Source organism: Suricata suricatta, chromosome 7 (genome assembly GCF_006229205.1).
Source record: "Suricata suricatta isolate VVHF042 chromosome 7, meerkat_22Aug2017_6uvM2_HiC, whole genome shotgun sequence".
Lineage (NCBI taxonomy): Eukaryota > Metazoa > Chordata > Mammalia > Carnivora > Herpestidae > Suricata > Suricata suricatta.
In genome coordinates this window covers 86800145-86818200 of record NC_043706.1, presented here as the reverse complement: position 1 = coordinate 86818200, position 18056 = coordinate 86800145, and the positions used below count along the sequence as shown (strand labels likewise).

General features: G+C 33.3%; 1 protein-coding gene across 1 annotated transcript in view; it reads left to right on the top strand.

Moving 5' to 3' along the window:
* Positions 1-18056, top strand: part of ASCC3 (activating signal cointegrator 1 complex subunit 3) — a 328231-nt gene that overhangs the window by 160357 nt on the left and 149818 nt on the right. The window contains exon 14 of the mRNA XM_029944011.1: positions 14884-15018. Within this exon, the coding sequence (XP_029799871.1) occupies positions 14884-15018 (135 nt within the window). The remainder of the gene's footprint in view (positions 1-14883; positions 15019-18056) is intronic.

Here is an 18056-nt window from a genome sequence, read left to right as displayed (position 1 = left end):
TTGGTTAAGCCTCCGACTTCGGCTCAGGTCAGATCTCACGTTCGTGGGTTCGAGCCCCGCGTCGGGCTCTGTGCTGACAGCTGGCTCAGAGCCTGGAGCCTGCTTCCAGTTCTGTGTCTCCTTCTCTCTCTGCCCCTCCCCCTCTCATGCTCTGTCTCTCTCTGTATCAAAAATAAATTTAAAAAACATTAAAAAAAAAGAATTATAAATAGTGATTATTGTCTAAGAAAAGAAATGAAAAATACTGATAGAAGGTTTAAAAACACATTTTATGTCGTTACTTTACTGAAATTAGATTCAGTCCTGAACATCTTATAATGGTGAATAATAATAGATCTTGAAGTCCAGTAGCATCTGTAGAAATGAAATTGTTAGCTTACTAATGAATTTTATTTGCATAGTAATAGACTAGCTAGTCTTGCTTAATTTAGTCTACAGAATAGATGTGGCTATTTGGGGGCTGTCAATAATATATGTCACTGCAATTTGGATTGTCATAGAGGTCAGTAAAATATTTTTCTGTGTGTGATACTACAATGTATTGAAGAGAGATTTTTTTTTTATTCTGTCTTAGCAGCCTTTATTGACCTAGGTTTAGCAATTAATTAGGTTGATCCACATTTGTACTATGGGGACTAATTAGGAGCAATGTAGTCCTATTCAAATTTTAGTCATATTGGAGAATATCTTTGACACAGCCTAAAATCAGAGTGCTTGGATTTTTAGAACTCCATCATTAAATTATTTCACCATTAAGTTAATCAGTGCAAGTAGTTTGGCTTCAATATATGCTCCTTATTTTTTTTATTTTTGTGTGTATGTATTTATATGAACTTTTAAAAATTGACACTTATAACCTTTTCATACTTACAGTCAGACTGAAATTTAAACATTGAAATAGGATCCTAGACTTAGAAACTTTAAATTACTGAGAATGGTTCATGATTTGAGGTCTCTTTTTATACAGCCTATTTGCCTTGTTAAGGTAAAAACTAAGTGGGTAAAGTTCCTAGTATAGGAAGTGCTACACTTAATTTTAGCATGTGAACTATATTTGAGTCATCAGTCTTAATTCTAGGTATTGAACAGAATAATTTTTAAAACTAAGGCATTATTGCTGTTATTCAACAAATATTTATTGGATATTTGTGTGTGCCAGACTGTGCTGAAGACAGAAAACAGAAAGAGACACTTTGTATTAGTGCTGCTTATAATATGATGAGGAAAACAAAGGTTAATCAAATGATTTTGCATAAAATGTAAATATACAGATTTCATAATTAACTTTCACCCACTCATTTTCTCATCTATTAATGGGTTTCTGACCCCATCATACCTTCCATTCCATGGCATGTAAGGAAGAGCTTCTCCTGTCTCCTACTGTTTATTATTTTTCTATTGATTTGGATTCTTATTTTACTCAAAGGGTTAAAATCCATTATGGTATTACTTACTTTGATAATCATATTAGCCCAAATTTGGCAACTGGGAGCCCCTTCAAACTGGCTTCTTAGTCCTTTTTACATGTCCCAGTCCCAGAATTGGAATTAATCATTTCTGCAAACCTGGTTCCTTTTCAGTAGAGAAAGGTATTTAGAAACCAGTGAAACTGTTTTGTTTTTAAGATGAATATTTTCATTGCTTTTCAAAAATTTATCTTACAGATGAATGAAAGAGATGATGAGATTTTAGGGTTTTCCAACTTTTAACAGAACAGGAAATACAATGCTGAACAATTCCTTTCAACTAGAAGTGTTCCTTCTATAGCTATTATTTTCAGACTCCTTCTGGGTACTCTGAGTTGCCACTGGGACTGCTGCCATGACGTTGGGAGCAGAAAAGGCATGCTGTTTGGTAGGGAGAAAGGAGATTTGGGTCTCTCAGGCCCACCTCAGTAGCTTTCATTTGTTTATATATATAAATAAATGTATAAATCTATATTTAATATATATGTTTTATATATATAAATTCCATTTCACATGGAATTTCACATTTAGCTTTTCTTGTTGAGGATTTGGTCTTCTACTCTGTCATGTATACTTTAGACCTAGCAAACCAGTGGTTTTCCCTCATGGGCCTTGAACACCAGCCTGAATACTAATTGGATACCCTGGCTGAACGCAGTAGCCTATAAGTTTTCAAATGTAGTTTTCTTTTACTCATCAGGCAACTGTGCCTCCTCCATTGCTCAAATCAGTCATATTATTTGCATATATGATAAGACAGGCCTGTAGCTAAAAATGCTGGAGGAGCTCTAGAAACTAGAATTGAGCTAGAAAGAAGAAGATACACCTTTCCAGAGCACCCTTACTTCCAGTCCTGTGGGTCATCCTGACGAACCGTGAACTCTGCACACAGAGTCCTAGTTCATGCTGTCTTCACTCTCCCAACCAAAATTTAACACCCCCCCCCCAGTTACTGAATATGTGTAAATGCTTTTTACATAAAAAGCCATAATAAGATAACCTTTATAGTTTAAATATTTTTGCATAAATAGCAATTATAGGTATGTAACAAACTTTTAGACATCATATATGATATAAAGAATATACTTCATAAGTAATTAACCTTAAATAAATTCATAACATGAGATAAATATTCTATCATTATAATTTGAATTACTGCCAAAAATCCTGTGGCAATGTATTCTTTACATGAAAATTAACATGGATATTCCTCAATTTTTTTCTTAAATTATAAGTTGTACTTATTAAGCCATATTTTTATTTTCTCCTGATCAGGTACTGTATAATTTTATTCCAGATGGAAAGTATCTTAAAGTCCTTTAATAGTTCATTATTATGTTTATTATATCATTGAATTTATAAAAGTTCATTAGCCTACCTTTTTATTACAGGTAACAAAACTAAACCTAATAATTTGCCCAAAGTCAGAAATCTAATAAGCTTTGCAGTTGAAACTAGAACCTTGGCCTTTTTATTATCCTTTCAGTGCAAAACTGACATTTTCATTTAACCTGTTATTGCCCTGCCAAGAGAAAAGAATGTGGAGAATATGCTTTTAAATTCTACCTAGAAAAATCTGGCCTGTAGAAATCATCAGTAGTATGTATGAAAAATCTATAGCAACCCAAAGATTTTCAGTGATAAATTTTTTAAAGCATTCTTTTCAGAAAGTATATGATCTTTCAACTATTATAAAATCTTTTTTCACATCTTCAAGAGACAGATGCCAATATATTCCTTTTCAGTCATCTCAAGTTTTTCAGTAATTAGAGTGTAAATTGATATATCTTTGAAAATATAATGTAAAATCATATTAAACCATATAATCAAGGTGAGAACACTTTTGTCATAAAACCTATACACATTTAAATCATTTCTTTAACAAATCCTCTTCAGTATATTCTTTTTATATTAAAAAAGAATAAAGAATAAAAATTCAACCATATAAAATCATAATAACTATCATTTATGGAAACAGCATTGAGAACTGGTAATATTTAGCTGAGGAAAGCACAGTCATACTGAAGATATGGTAGAATTTTTCAAATGTTTGAAGAATTGTATGTGTGAAAACAAGTGCATTTATTTCCTGTTGCCTTAGAGAACAATACTAATCTTGGTCCCAGTGAATGGGATGTGTAGGAATCAGCTTTGGGATGAATGTAAGGAAAAGCTTTGTAAAACAACTAGACTTTTTTGTTTTCCTATTGAATGGATCACATTTTACTTGTTGGTCTTATTGAATGGAGAACTTTTTCTGGGTACTTTCTAAGGCAGGTACCTTACAAAAAGAATTTTTTCCTAAACAAAAACATTAGTTTGAATATATCTTAAATTTGTTTAAGTACTTATGAACAAGTAATATTGATATCCTTAGTATGTCTTACTTTTGTATTTTATAAAAAACTAGAAGAAAATTGTAACATGCTTAAGACAACTTTAGTGTATAAAATTCACTTTCATTAATGGCATATACATATATTGTTGCTTAGGTTCATAAATATAGTGAATAAGTCTTAAAAATGAATCAGATTTCAAATTGTTCAATGTATCAATGTACATGGTACACATATGAACAAGATTTGAATTAAGAATATAGATAATTTATTCAAGCATCAGTTGGATAACATAAATTATTTTGCCTCTACAAGATATATGTACACTAGTGGGAAAATAGATATCCATTGTCTAAGAAAAAAGGCAAACATATGCTTAATATCTTAAGAAAACATTGTTTTTAATTAAGTTAAAGAAAAAGCTTACAGAAAAGGGAAGGGGAGCCTAGCTGGCCAGTTGGTTAAGTACTTGACTTCGGCTCAAGTCATGATCTACCAGTTATTGGGTTTGAGCCCCACGTCGGGCTCTGTGCTGACAGCTCAGAGCCTGGAGCGTGCTGCAGATTCTGTGCCTCCTCCATCACTCAAATCAAGTCATATATTTGCATATATGATAAGGCAGACCTGGAGCTAAAAATGCTACAGGAGCTCTAGAATCTGCCTCTCCCCCACTCGCCTTCTATCTCTCAGAAATGAATAGACATTTTAAAAATAGAAAAGGGAAAATGCATTCAAAATACTATTTTGAAATTTTAAAAACTATTTGTAGTCAAAATATTATAGAGACTATGATGGAATAGAACTGTCTTATGCTTCTAAGTATATTGTACAGTATCCTTATGTATGGTGAGTTAATTATAAGTTTATATTCTTTATAGTGGATTTAGCTACAAAATGATTATTTTTGCTGTTGTAGTGTATAATGTACACTAAGTTTTGCAAGTTTGTTTTTGTTTATACATTTTGATAACAGGTATCTTTAGGGTTTATAAAATATAAAGTGTCGTGGATTTCTTTTAACCAAATATAGCAGTTAAGGATTTCTACAACTCAAACACAGAAACTTATAAATATTGAAACTTATTCCTTTAAAGAAATTGGTGAAAAATATATTTCACTTTCAGGGTAATGCCCTAAATATAATTCAGTAATGATAACCTGAATCTATTTATCACTTAAAAGCTTAGGTTTCTTGAGAAGAACTGCAGATTCTCAGCATGAGAGTCCAGAGGTGGCTCTGAATTGCTGAGTGCAGATCTAATTACACAGCTTGGAGCTGCGGAACCACTTCTCTCTACTCCAGATTACTTTTCTGGGTTTATTTGCATAATTTAATGCATGAAGACTAGTCAGTGAATTATACAGTTTTCTGATACAGGTAGGACAAGATAAATTAACCCTATTTGAGGTAGTTTTCATGGTATATCTGATAAACATTTAACTACATCACTTTAAACTAAAAAATATGCTTTAGTAATTTAGTTGTCAGTAATACCTGATAATAAATGCTAGTTGTTATACCCATGATTAATATGATAGATGATTTTAAATTTTAATATTTTAGCCCTATTCTCAGGTCTGAGCTGTTATTTTTAGTAATAGTAGTTTTGTGAATGTAATCCAGGTTCAAGTAGTGTCAATTTTCTACCATTATAAATGTAACAATGCTTTCTTTATTTGTGTCCATCAATAGGACTTTTTTTTTTTGTTAATGAGATGATTAATTTGATTCATTATAAATGTAGGTAGCTTTGATTTAGGAACTATCTTTGACTTCAAAGACCAGGATTTTTTTTAAGATGCTCTCAGATTAGCTTATTTTAGAAGTTTTTTCTTTTTAAATCACAAATTTTGAACTTTGAAAAGGCATTAAAATACATACACATGAAGCTTTACAACAGTATGAAATGTCTAATCAGTACCAACATTTATTAAATATCAGTTTGCTGAAATGTTTGCTAATAAATTTTTTAAAACAGTCCAGGAAAATTAATTATCTGGTTGGATAATTGGAAGTTAGTTTGATACCTCATAATATAATAAATGTATCTGTGAAAGTATTAACTCAGCCTATATCATTATAATTAATAAATGTTTAAATTCAAATTTCTGTTCATAAATATTTTTTAAAATAAATGATTTTTGTGAAACGGATAATTTCTAACATTGGAATTTCAGCTATCATTTATTGAGTACTTATTGATTGAAAGATAGTTAGAAGAGTGGTATAGGGGATGACAAGGAGACCTCAAAATTAGTAAGATGTAAACTTGGCCTTAGGGAACACCCAGGGAGTGAATATAACTTGATGGATAGAAAGTAGGCTTTCCAATGAGCCTCATTCCCTATTCTGCTTATGAATGAGTAGCAAGTTATTAAAATTCTGAGCTTGAGTTTTCTCATCTGTAAAACACTAATTGTGTTAATAGTAAGACAGAGAACTATGCATCCCACCTAGTACTGGGCCTAGCACATCATAAGCATTTCATCATTCATGTTTTTATTATTTATTAGTCCTAGTAGTTCACAACAGTGAAGAAATCTATGTGTGTATTGAGATTACAGAAGGCACAATTATGAACAAAGTGCTTAGAAATGATTGATTTCCCTAGAGATAGTGGAGGTGATTGTTAGAACTGGGTTTAAAGGTATGTAGAATTTTCACAGGTGAATTTGGAAGTAAGTAAGAGAAACATGAGTAAAGGCCTGGAAGCATACAAAAGCATGTAGGCTTTGAACAGCAAAAAGAATTTAGAGACATGACACTCGAAGCCCAGTAACGAAGAAACTTGAAATGTAATGACCTTTAAATCAAGTAATTTGCTGACTTAAAGGGGAGGACCTCAATTAATTTTTCAATTATGCTTTCTTTTTCCTTTCCTTTGTTGTTGTTGCTGTTTCTTCCCGTAGTTGTTCGTGTAATGAATAGCAGCTGCTGTGCTCCCCATCTTCTCAGACTCCATTCTCTCACCATAGTAACTAAGCAAAGGCTCTAAAAGCAACAGGGACCAGTGCTGGGCTGCCACTGTTGTGTCCCCAGTGCCTGTCATGTAATTGTTGGACGATGGCAGACTTGCAAAGGTGCTATGTCAAGCATGAAAATAACTAGGAATAAAAGGTAGTCAGTGATAAACGCTTAAGAGTTTGAATACATGAATTTGTTAGATGCTAAAGAAAATAAAATATCTCATACCTTACATGAATTCATTAGATGCTCAAGAGAATAAAATATCTCATATCTGGAAGCATCAGGGAATTTTTTATTATTTTAATTTAACCATATTAGTAACATCCATCTCCCCATTTAGGTAAAAGGGCTTCTTTTCTTTTTCTTAATGAAGTTTTATGAACTTGTACTAACTTTTCAAGCAGTTCAGTGGCTGTAAAGCTATATTTTTAAATGTTTAAATCGAAGTTCCTTTTTATAAGATCTATATCCAACTGTCATGTTCACTCTTAAAAACACCTCTCTACTGTCTTGCTCGTCTCAACACTTCATAAAAGACAGAGCACCCTCCTTTTTCAAATTAACCCCACCCTTTAAAACTTTTTCCTGTCCATTGTCATATCAGTTTACAATGATAAAATCATCTCTGGTTTTTCCTATGTTTTGTCTACTGTTGTCTTTTATATACTTCCTTAAGTCATACTTTCTTTATCATTATATAATATATATTTCTATATAAAAATCCATATGTTTTCACAGTGATAGCTTTCTCTCCTTCCGTTCAAAATCATTTCTTAACAAAAATAATTTTTACATAATCACTTTTAGTGGTACATTTTTTCTGAGGCATGAATCAATTTTTTTTATCTTAATATAGATTTTATCATGGGATTGTATTTTGCTTTGCGAGATATTCCTGCACCCGGGTCCATATGTCTGTTTCTGCCAAAAATTTGTATTTACCACCCTTTGGATTGGTTCTCTTCTCTGTGCCTTTGACCTCTATATACTTTCCCTTGAAATGCTATTTATTTTCTTCTACAAGAATATCTCTCTTTTCTTCTTAAAGCATTTCCAGGTACTCTGAAACAAGATAAATTGGTCACTTAAATCAGAAGTACCACCATCACCCTTATAAATACATTGTTAAATATGTAAATATCTTTCCTTTAAGTTTTTACTTTGATACCATAAATTCCTTAGCAATAAAATTATCATGTCAGATATACTAGTACAGTAGTATATTATACATGTACTCTTCTTTTTAAAAAAGTTTTTGAGAGAGAGAGGGGCAGAGAGAGACTCTGAAGCCTTCTCCATGCTCAGTGCAGTAGCGCTCAATTCCACAACTCTGGGATCCCGACCTGCCCTGAAACCAAGAATCAGATCCATAACCAATTGAGCCACCCAGATACCCCTATACATATACTCTTAAAATCTCATTGCCATCATTGATCATTTCTCCTGCTCAGTATAACTTCTAGATTTCTTTGTACAACTATTAGGGTTTATTTTGTTAGGTAAGACAAACAGTACAAGATATACAAAGGAAATATCTTTTTATCCTCCCCCACTCCCATTTTCATTTTGGAAGGTATTTAAGTTGGGTGGGTGTCCATCCAGATCTCCCAATTTTAAACACACACACATCCTTTACATATATACTCAGAATAATACTATGGAAATTTTTCTTCAACTTCTTTTTTTTCACTTAGCACTGTATTATGGGTATCTTTTCAGATCTGTGTGTCTGTATTTGTGAGAACAAAACCCAATGATGTTTGTGCCTACTATTGGATTATCAGAGCCACACAGTTCAGCACCTTATCAGATGTTTATAACTGGGGCACTTGGGTAGCTTAGTTAAACGCCCAACTTTGGCTCAGGTCATGATCTCATGGTGCATGAGTTCAAGCCCCATATCAGGCTCTGCACTGACAGTGTGGAGCCTGCCTGGATTCTCTCTCTCCCTCTCTGTACCCCTCCCCCACTTGTATGCATGTGTGCGCTCTCTCTCAAAATAAATAAATAAATAAAAATGTTTATGTCTGGTTTTACTTCCTTGTCTATGAATTTCCCACAAGCCACAGAGAAAAATGCTGATTGATTTGAGAAAAATGACAGTTTCCATTCTAAACATGCCGTAAACAAAGTCAAATGATAAAGTGTAGACTAAAACAAAATATTTGCAATATAGAAAAAAACAAAGCATATTATCTTCTTCCAAATACAGAGAATGCCTACAAATTGATAAGAAAAATGTCTCCAACAATAAAACAAATAATATTCAGAATAAGGAAATATTTAAATGCATAGTCATATATATTTGACCCAATAATTTCACTTCTATGAAATTATCCAACAGATAAATTCACAAATATGTGAAATGGCTTGTGAAGAGTTATTTGACAACATTGCTTTAAATAACAGAAGATTAGAATCAACATAAATGTCCATCAAACAAGGACCAGTTAAATACATTATGGTATTTCTAAGTAACAGATTACAATGGAGATGTAAAAAGTACATGAAGAAACTGTGCACTGATGTTTAATGGTCCTGCGATGATCTGAGTGTCTTCAGCTGGCCAGCAGTGGTCAGCCTAAAATGAGAACTCTGTAATTACTTGCAGCATCCCACCACAGATGTCTCTTGGGTACACAGCATGTAGAACCAGACCTTTTAAAATCACATATACCTGCTAACACATATGTGTAACATGACCACGCCAATCAAAACTATTTAGTGCCTACATGCTCTTGTGGTAAATAAATATATCTGAAATACATCTGTAGTGGTGGTCCCCATTCGAACTACAGAACACAGAAAATGATTTGGCTGTGTTCTGCATCCTCCCAGAGATATTAGAATGTTCTAAATGGGTGGAAGAGAAGGTGTGTTTTGTTTTTTGGTTTTTTTTTTTTTTTTTTTTAACTTACAGTTGGATGGCTTGACACAGGGCTCTAAGAATTTAATGTAGCATGCAACCAAATCACCTGCAGGACTTCTGGACCTGATTGGTGGGCCCCATCTTTAGAATTACGGACTCAGACCTGGTGTTGGGCTGTTAGTTTGTAGTTCTGATAGGGTCACAGAGGATGCTCATGCTGCTGTTGTGTGGACCATGCACTTTTAGAATCACTATTTGTTTAGGTCATTAGGGCTTAATTCTATTGAGGAACCCAGGTTAAGAAAGTTGGAAAGAATTGAGAGCAAGACACATAATAAGCTGTGCCAGTTAGACTGAAAACATAAACTTTGAGGACATGAAACTCCTTACCCTGAGGCCTCATTCTTTAACCCTTGTAAGAGCAAATACCCTATATTAGAGAATGTTGTTCCTCAGCAACATTTTCTGTGGAACCTCTGTCTGCCATGCTATCTGTGTTTTTCAGATATTTCCTTCCCCGTCTTCCTTCTTGGTCTTCCTTCTTAGTGGAAATTTCTAGGGAAGAGTCTTTGATTCAACATTTCACAGGTAATCCTTGCCCTCCTTTCTCCTGTTTTCAGATAATCTCAGGCCTATATATATATATATATATATATATATTTTTTTTTTATTTCCCTTTCATCTTGCACACCTTCAAAAAGTTGTTAAAGGGTAAGTGGTCCTTAAATTATTTTGTGTGGTATTGGATACGTGTGCACTTTCATAAATGAGGAATAAATAGTTAATATAGGCATCAATTTATAGCAGTCATTTACTGATCTCACCATTTAGTCTTTTAGGCTAAATTCATTTTATTGTTTATTACCCCTTGCAGTGGTGGTGATACTAATCAGATCTGACAGAGTTTCTTAAAGTTCCTGTACAAAGAGTGTTAGCATCTCCTTGGAACGTGTTAGAAATGCAAACTCTTGGGCTTGCCCCAGACCTACTTAGTTTGAAAGGGTGGTAGAGAATAGGAGCAGCAATTGTGTTTTTAATAAGCCTGCCAAGTGATTTTGAAGCATTCTAAAGTTTGAGAGCTATTACTTCACTAAAGGCAGTGTTTTCACTTACATTATATACTTCAATTTTTGTAATAATCCTGTGACACTAGTGACTATCTGTGGACTGAAGGAAATAAGAATCAAAGAGATTTTTTGTTTGTTCTAAATCACACTGCTCTTTAACACTGCTTCAAAGTACAAGTACAATTTTAGGTATTTTTGAAATAATATGCCCTTCTTTCCTTTGAATGCACCAAACAATATGAGTTACCTAAGCATTATAGTTTTTTGAATGATGATTTATCTGAGCTGTCATTCTTTCATTACTTTTAATGGTCATCTCCTGTGAAGCACATGGTCTTTGGCAAATCAAATAACAATACCAGAACTCAAATTCACTTACTTTCTTTCCTAGTGCAGGACTGATTTCATTATATATATTTAAAAGAAATGACTTTTTAAATTAAAAACAAGTATATAGAATATTTTTAAATGTATCAATCTAACAAACCTCAAGTAAAAATATAAACAGTTTCACAAAACAATTACAATTTGCCAATGTTGTTGACTTAAATCTGTTGTTATAATTTTATTTTAATGCCCATTTAACTGCTGCTTGGTTACCAGTAGTGTTTCTAAGATTAATTTGGAGTTATTTCTGACAAGTGAAACATTGCTGTCCTCTCTGTTAGTTATAATTTTTATATGAGTCTATTTAAATTAATTAACCAAATTAACAAACCATAAAATCAAGTATGTTATAGGACCTAAAACCCTATAATAGCTTTGTTGGAGCCTCTAAACAGAAAATTCTTAATAATAAAAAGAGTTTATTTTACTGAACAAGGAGTGATGGATCATTTAATAAAAAGAAATTGCTACTTTAAGTTGTAAGTAATATTTCTCTTGGCTGCAGTAGAAAATAATTTGCAAAATGATAAGTTGAGAAGTCAGACTGAAATAATTAATGAAGATTTAGGGTCATATTTTATTTTCCCTTATGTTCTTCATATCAACAGGATTTGCATAATGTGGCATTTGAATTATGGAGAATAGAAATCTGGTTGTATTATAAAAACCCATCTGGGAAATGATCTTGGTTAAATGAAATACTTTCATGTTCCCTGGTATTCTGTATATATAGGTAAATAAAGATATGTTATTGGGGAATTTTTTAAATTATTTTTGTAGTGGTGGTTTTATGTATGTTTCCTTTTAAACTTGTTTTAACTCAGGAGAAGAAAACTAAGTTGGTAGTCATTAGTAACTAATTCCACACAGTAGCACAATGGTCGTCTCAAAAGTTGTTCATAATTCAATTTTTAGACCTCATCTCTAGATATTCTTACTCAATTGGTTTTAGGGGAGGGCCCAGAAATCTATTTTGATGAGCCCCAGCAGTGATTCTGATGAAGAGGTCCTTGGGCCTCAGTGTAAGAAACTTTTGAAAGAGAACATACTTCTTCAAGCTAACACACTAAAATTACCCAGGGTAAATATTTTAAATACTACAGTAGCGTCTTCCATCCATCCAGTACCCAGCTTCTGTAGCCAGGTAGGGGCTCCTTATTGGTCATTCTTTCTCATCAACAATAGTGTAGTCATTTGGAGCCTTGGAAATTATTTATAGTTGTATCCCTGGTGCTTTGTTTGGCAATCAGTAGATACTGTGTAAATACAGTGCAATGGATGAATGAAGTAGACCAACAGCTCCATGTTTAGCATTCCTGTGTTATCTATACTCCATGGGTTACTGCTTTCTCTCCCTCCTTAAACTGTACATGCCTTTTCCAGAAGAGACCATGTCTTGTTCACTTTTATATTTCTTCTTTTAATAGTATTATACATGGCTGCTAAATGCTTCATAAAAATATTTTGTGCTTATTTAACACATCATACTAGATTGTCATCTCTGTGAAGGCGGGGACTTTGGCCTCTCTTTCTCGCAGTTTTCTCAGGGCTTGATGTGATTCTCAGAATTCTCAGAAACATTTGAATGGATGAATAAATTAATTAAAAATAATTTCATTTTAATTAAGATTTTTTTAAATTTAGTGTTAGGGGTTAGTGAGGTTTTGTGTGTGATAAACCTTATATAAGAGAGGAAAAACCTTCCTTATCTTTTAAAAAGAACCTCACAGTTGAAATACTTTTTACGAGACAGGATGGTAGAATCTGAGAAATTCTGAACTGGTGAAGCTCCAACAGGGCATTATAGTTAACAGAACTTTCTGTTAGATAGAACTTTCTATCTAATGTAGTATTAAATAGCTTATGTCAATAATGCTGAAAATATTACACTGCGCTTAAATGACAGTCTCTCAACAACCTATGAAATAAAATCATTCCCCCCGAAAGCTAGCAAACCTATCAAAATCAGATTTGGGTGTTTTTTTGTTGTTGTTGTTGTTGTTCTTGAAACTAAGGAAAACAGAAGACTTTCCCAAGTATTCATGAAGCTTACTGAAATAAACTTTATTGATATGTTCTTTAGAGATATTCTTATGATCACATTTCTTTTCAAAACATGTTAGTATCACAAATAAGTTAGAGATCTGACAAAGTATAAAAGCTCAAGCTTTATATCCTTATGACTGTGATTAACCAATGTTCAATCTCTCTAGATGACTTGCAATACTTGATTTATTGTCTCCAAATGCTTCAGGAGATTTTCATTAAGGAACTTTGGGTCTTCTCCAGATTATCTACCCTCCTTGTCTTTGAACACATTCCAAAAGAATATTAGTAATTTAAGCATTCCACTTTCTTTGGTGATTATTATCTATTAGTTTACTCTGTATTTTAACTGACATCCCTTATGTGAAATAGTTTCTTTGACAAAGTTATAGACTTAAGATGATTATGGGTGAATTACATACTTTGTGCCCTAGATCTGTGCCACGCTGTCTCCTTTCTGGTCAAATCCCAGGCCTCCCTTTTTACTTTTATTCATTATCAAAATGACCTTCTCTTTTATTTAGGGCAGCTAGCATGAGCCAGTTCTTTCCCTGACTGAAACCAGTCAGTTGCTTGTTTTTCTAAACGTGTACCATGGAAATAACACCAAAGTTCTAGCTTCTGGGAAAACATAAATAACAGATAATTATGGAGAGTTATTGAGGGAGAAGCAGTAATTAGGACCCCGTGTTGCTGAGGCCTGTGCGGAATACCATGGTAACTCCAGAGAGATCAAGAGGTCTCAGTTTGGTTGGAAGCTGGGGCTAGAACTTGTCTTAAGTCACCCAAAACACCCACACTGCTGATTGTCCTTAGATTGTATGTTTCAAATTGTAATTTAAATGTCAGAATTACTTAAAGATACTATATTCACTTCATATAAAATTCAAAAAGATCAATCGTCCATATGAAAAAATAAAATGACTTTTGTTACACAAATGGCTCTTTGAGAAGGCTGGGTTCAGCTGAATGTGGCAGTAAGTGGAAGCTAAAGAAGAAAAGACAGGAAGAAGAGAAAGCGGGCACCAACAGGCAGCAGTGCAGACGGTTCATCACTCTCTTAGTCTGTTTTCTTCAGTTGCATTGACATTCTGCCTGGTGTCTGTCCCTGTAAATACTTTTTTCCACTTCTCCTTGACAAATCACCCAGATACGTGACTTCCCTCTAATTCAGATTTCCACAGTCACTTTTTGAGTAGTTCCACAGGAAGGTCAAAAAAACAACAGAGAATTCCAGATGGCTCTCTAGAAGCATTTTCATCTTTAGCAGTTCCCTAACCTCTATTTTAAATCGTTATTCTTAGACATGATTTTGTCCAAGGAAGAGTGTTTTTATTGTTTTTGATTTTGTTAAACATCTTTATGAAACTGGAAATTTCACTGACTGTGGAGAAGTGAGGCTCTCCTATTTTTTTATACTCTGTCCCCATAATTGCACTCATGAATCAAGTCTTCAAAAGAGAAAAGCACAAATTAACCTCATATTTTATATGATCATTAATTTCAGTTCTGACCTCTTATGAATTTATAGATTAACAATGTATAAAGACTTATTATTGAATTTTATTTAACTTGTCTTTATCCTATATACACTTTGTTCTAAAAGAAGGAAATGTTGGAGAATGTATAACGTGGAGGTTGTATTTTGAAAAATTAACAGGTGTTTATGTATGGTGATTTTTCTGACTAGTATTGAGCTGTTTTTTAGTGAATTTTAGTACTGAACTGCTTTCCTTTATTTTAGGTAATGGTGTTTGTACATGCTCGAAATGCCACTGTGAGAACAGCGATGTCTCTAATAGAAAGAGCAAAAAACAGTGGTCAGATTTCCTGCTTTTTACCTACCCAAGGATCTGAATATGGACATGCAGAGAAACAGGTAGGGAACAAATGATGGCAGGCTGTAAGAACTAAAACATATAATGTGCCAGGTATTTTATATATGAAAGATCTGTGGTCTTTAATTTCCAAGGAGTTAATTTCATATATTTATCATGTTATAATCTTTACTTTTCTCTTGATATAATGATCTTCCAAAGGATCCCAGTGCATGGTATGTATAATTCTCAACTCTATCAATATGGTTAGAAATGTGTTTAGTCCTACTCTTTAAAATATAGTTAAAACAGAAAATACAGTTAAGATCCATAAAATATGTTAACAGCTAATAGGATTATTTTTCTCTTAAAAAACTAATAGATTAATATGTTTTAAATTTCTGTTTTTTAATATCTCAGGTTAATATGGACACATGAAAGCACACTATCAAAGCTCTTTTTAAGAATGTCAAAGTTTAGGGGTGCCGGGCTGGCTCAGTCAGCAGAGCATGCAACTCTTGATCTTGAGGTTGTGAGTTCAAGCCCCATGTTGAGTGGAATGATTACTTAAAAATAAAATTTAAAAATAATGTGAAACTTTGAGACCCGAAATTTTTACAAATGCCTTGCTGCATAATGTTTGCTCAAAGGAGCTAAAAAGTCTGGTCGGTCCTCTTTAGAAATGCAGAGAGCCTAGGCCCCATACCAGATTCACCAAACCATTATCTGCATGTCACCTCAATCCTGCATGTCACCTCAGTGATGCATGTGTATGATTTTATGCACATGACAGTTTGAGAAGCACCTCTCTAGGTAATTTGAGTATTGATAGTATTCCAGGATTTTCACAGATTTCATTTAATTATGTGAGATAATAATTTAAATCAAGGGTGGATAGACTACAACCTGAGGGCCAGAGGTGGCCACCTGTTTTGTTTTGTTTTTTTTAGTTAAAGTTTTATTAGAAAATAGCTGGATGCCTTTTGTCGTCAGTGGCTTTTTTTTTCCCCATAATATTTTATTGTCAAATTGTTTTCCATACAACACCCAGTGCTCTTCCCCTCAAGTGCCCTCCTCCATCACCACCACCTGTCGTCAGTGGCTTTTTTATCTTCCTTTTGTTCGTCTACGAGGGAAGAACTGAACTGTTGCTCCAAGGACTATGTAGCCCACTAAATACGCCTAAAATACTTACTCTACGACCCTTTATAGAAACTGTTTGCCTGATTCAAAGCTGTGATCATCAATTTTAAATAAAAAGGTCTGTGGCCATAAAATGACAGTAACTTCAAAGTTTTTTATATGCATAAGATTTAACTGATATTTACAGAACAGCTGCTAGCTGCCAGGCATTGTGCTGTCTACACTTTCTCACTTATCACCTTGGTAAAATGCACTTAATTGTTATGACTATACTATGAATTTTATCATTTTATGTTGGCATTTTAAATTCTGAATATGACCATCTGAAATCAGTTATTTTGAACATCAGTTTCTTTCCATTTAGAACTGTAAAATATGTTCATTTTCTTAATTTTTTCTGCTTAATAAAATTTTCTCTTATATAACACTTATTAATCAGCTCTATAGGCTTCCAGTTATTTATTAATTATGAATTCATGAGTGCCTTTAAAAAGTCAGCTTGGCATTCGTAAGTTTTCTTTCATTTCTTTGGAAATACAAAGCAACTCAATTGGGTTTAAAAGCCAAGCCTTGAGAGCCACCTTGTGGCTTTCTGGTTACTTCATACCTCTCCATTCTGGGAGCTATTGCTGGTCTAAATAATGCTGGCTTATTATTTAATTCCTATAGTAAGAGTGTGTAACATTTATCAGCTGTTTACTTGTGTCTGGCATTGTTTTTATTGCTTTATAGATCATTCATTCATTCCTCACTGACCCTTTGGCAGTTGTACTGTTAATATTCCTTGATATTATATATGTTTAACTAGTTTAACAATAATAATGAAATATTAAAACCATATATAATAATTTATATAGATAGTTTCAAATCAAACAATTTTTATTTAAGGCATTGTCACCAGTTTCAAAGGTCACTATGCTAAAAAAAAGAAAGAAAGAAAAATAAAAAGACCTGAAGAAATGGAAAGTATTAATACAGTTAAGTAGACTAGATAATCTCAAATCATTTCTGTTATACCTTTTTAAACATATTTTGAGTTGATTTGATTTTTATCCAATCTACCTATTGTTACTGGATTCTTTTTAAACCAAAACAAAATCCACATTCATTAAAAACTACATGTTTCAGGGAACATTACCTTGTTCATCATTATATTCCTAGCCTTTCATATAATGTTTGGCTGATAGTAGGTACCCCAGATTCCTTTTTTTTTTTTTTTGCCTTTGTTCTTTTGAGAGAAACATTATAAGAGACGGCCTCACTTTGCTTTTCTCATTTGATCTGCACCACTATTCTGCCCCTTAGAGATTCTTATCCCCACTTTATAGATAAGGAAACTGAAACGGAGAGAATAATTTTCTCAGAGAAGACCGTGTAACAAGTAGTAGAGCCATGACTGGAATCAGCCTGACTCCAAAGACTGCCCTTTTTACCACTCTGTATCCTAAGCCTTCAAAGCCAAATCTGGGACTTTCTAAAGCATTTAGGGCTTCGAGTCTTTTTGTTTGTTTTTTGTTTTTAATAAAACAGAAGAATGTTTCTTCAGCCTGGCCATATCCTACATTTGTGCTAAAGAGAGATTCAAAAAGCTGGCCCTTTTTAAGTGGATATGATTTTATAGCAAAAGATAAAGTAATCTTTTTGAATGCTTTATCGAAGCTCCAGAATTTTAAATTGTTTTTCTAGTGCTAGTTGTTTGCTTCTTATTTCTTTACGTTCCTTTTGAATGGTATTAACATTCTAGCAATTCTGAGGAGCTATTATCATGATGGCAGGAGATTACTCCTTCCCATGTTTTTTGAAAAATGGGAAATTAAGTACTCAAAACATTAAAATAAAATTAGAAGGTAAATTTGCTCTGGTGGTACATAGAAATTTAGCCTCATGACTCCTGTTAATGGAAGTACACAGCTAAATCCCTACCGTGCCACACTAGCACTTAACCCCTAAGTGTTTG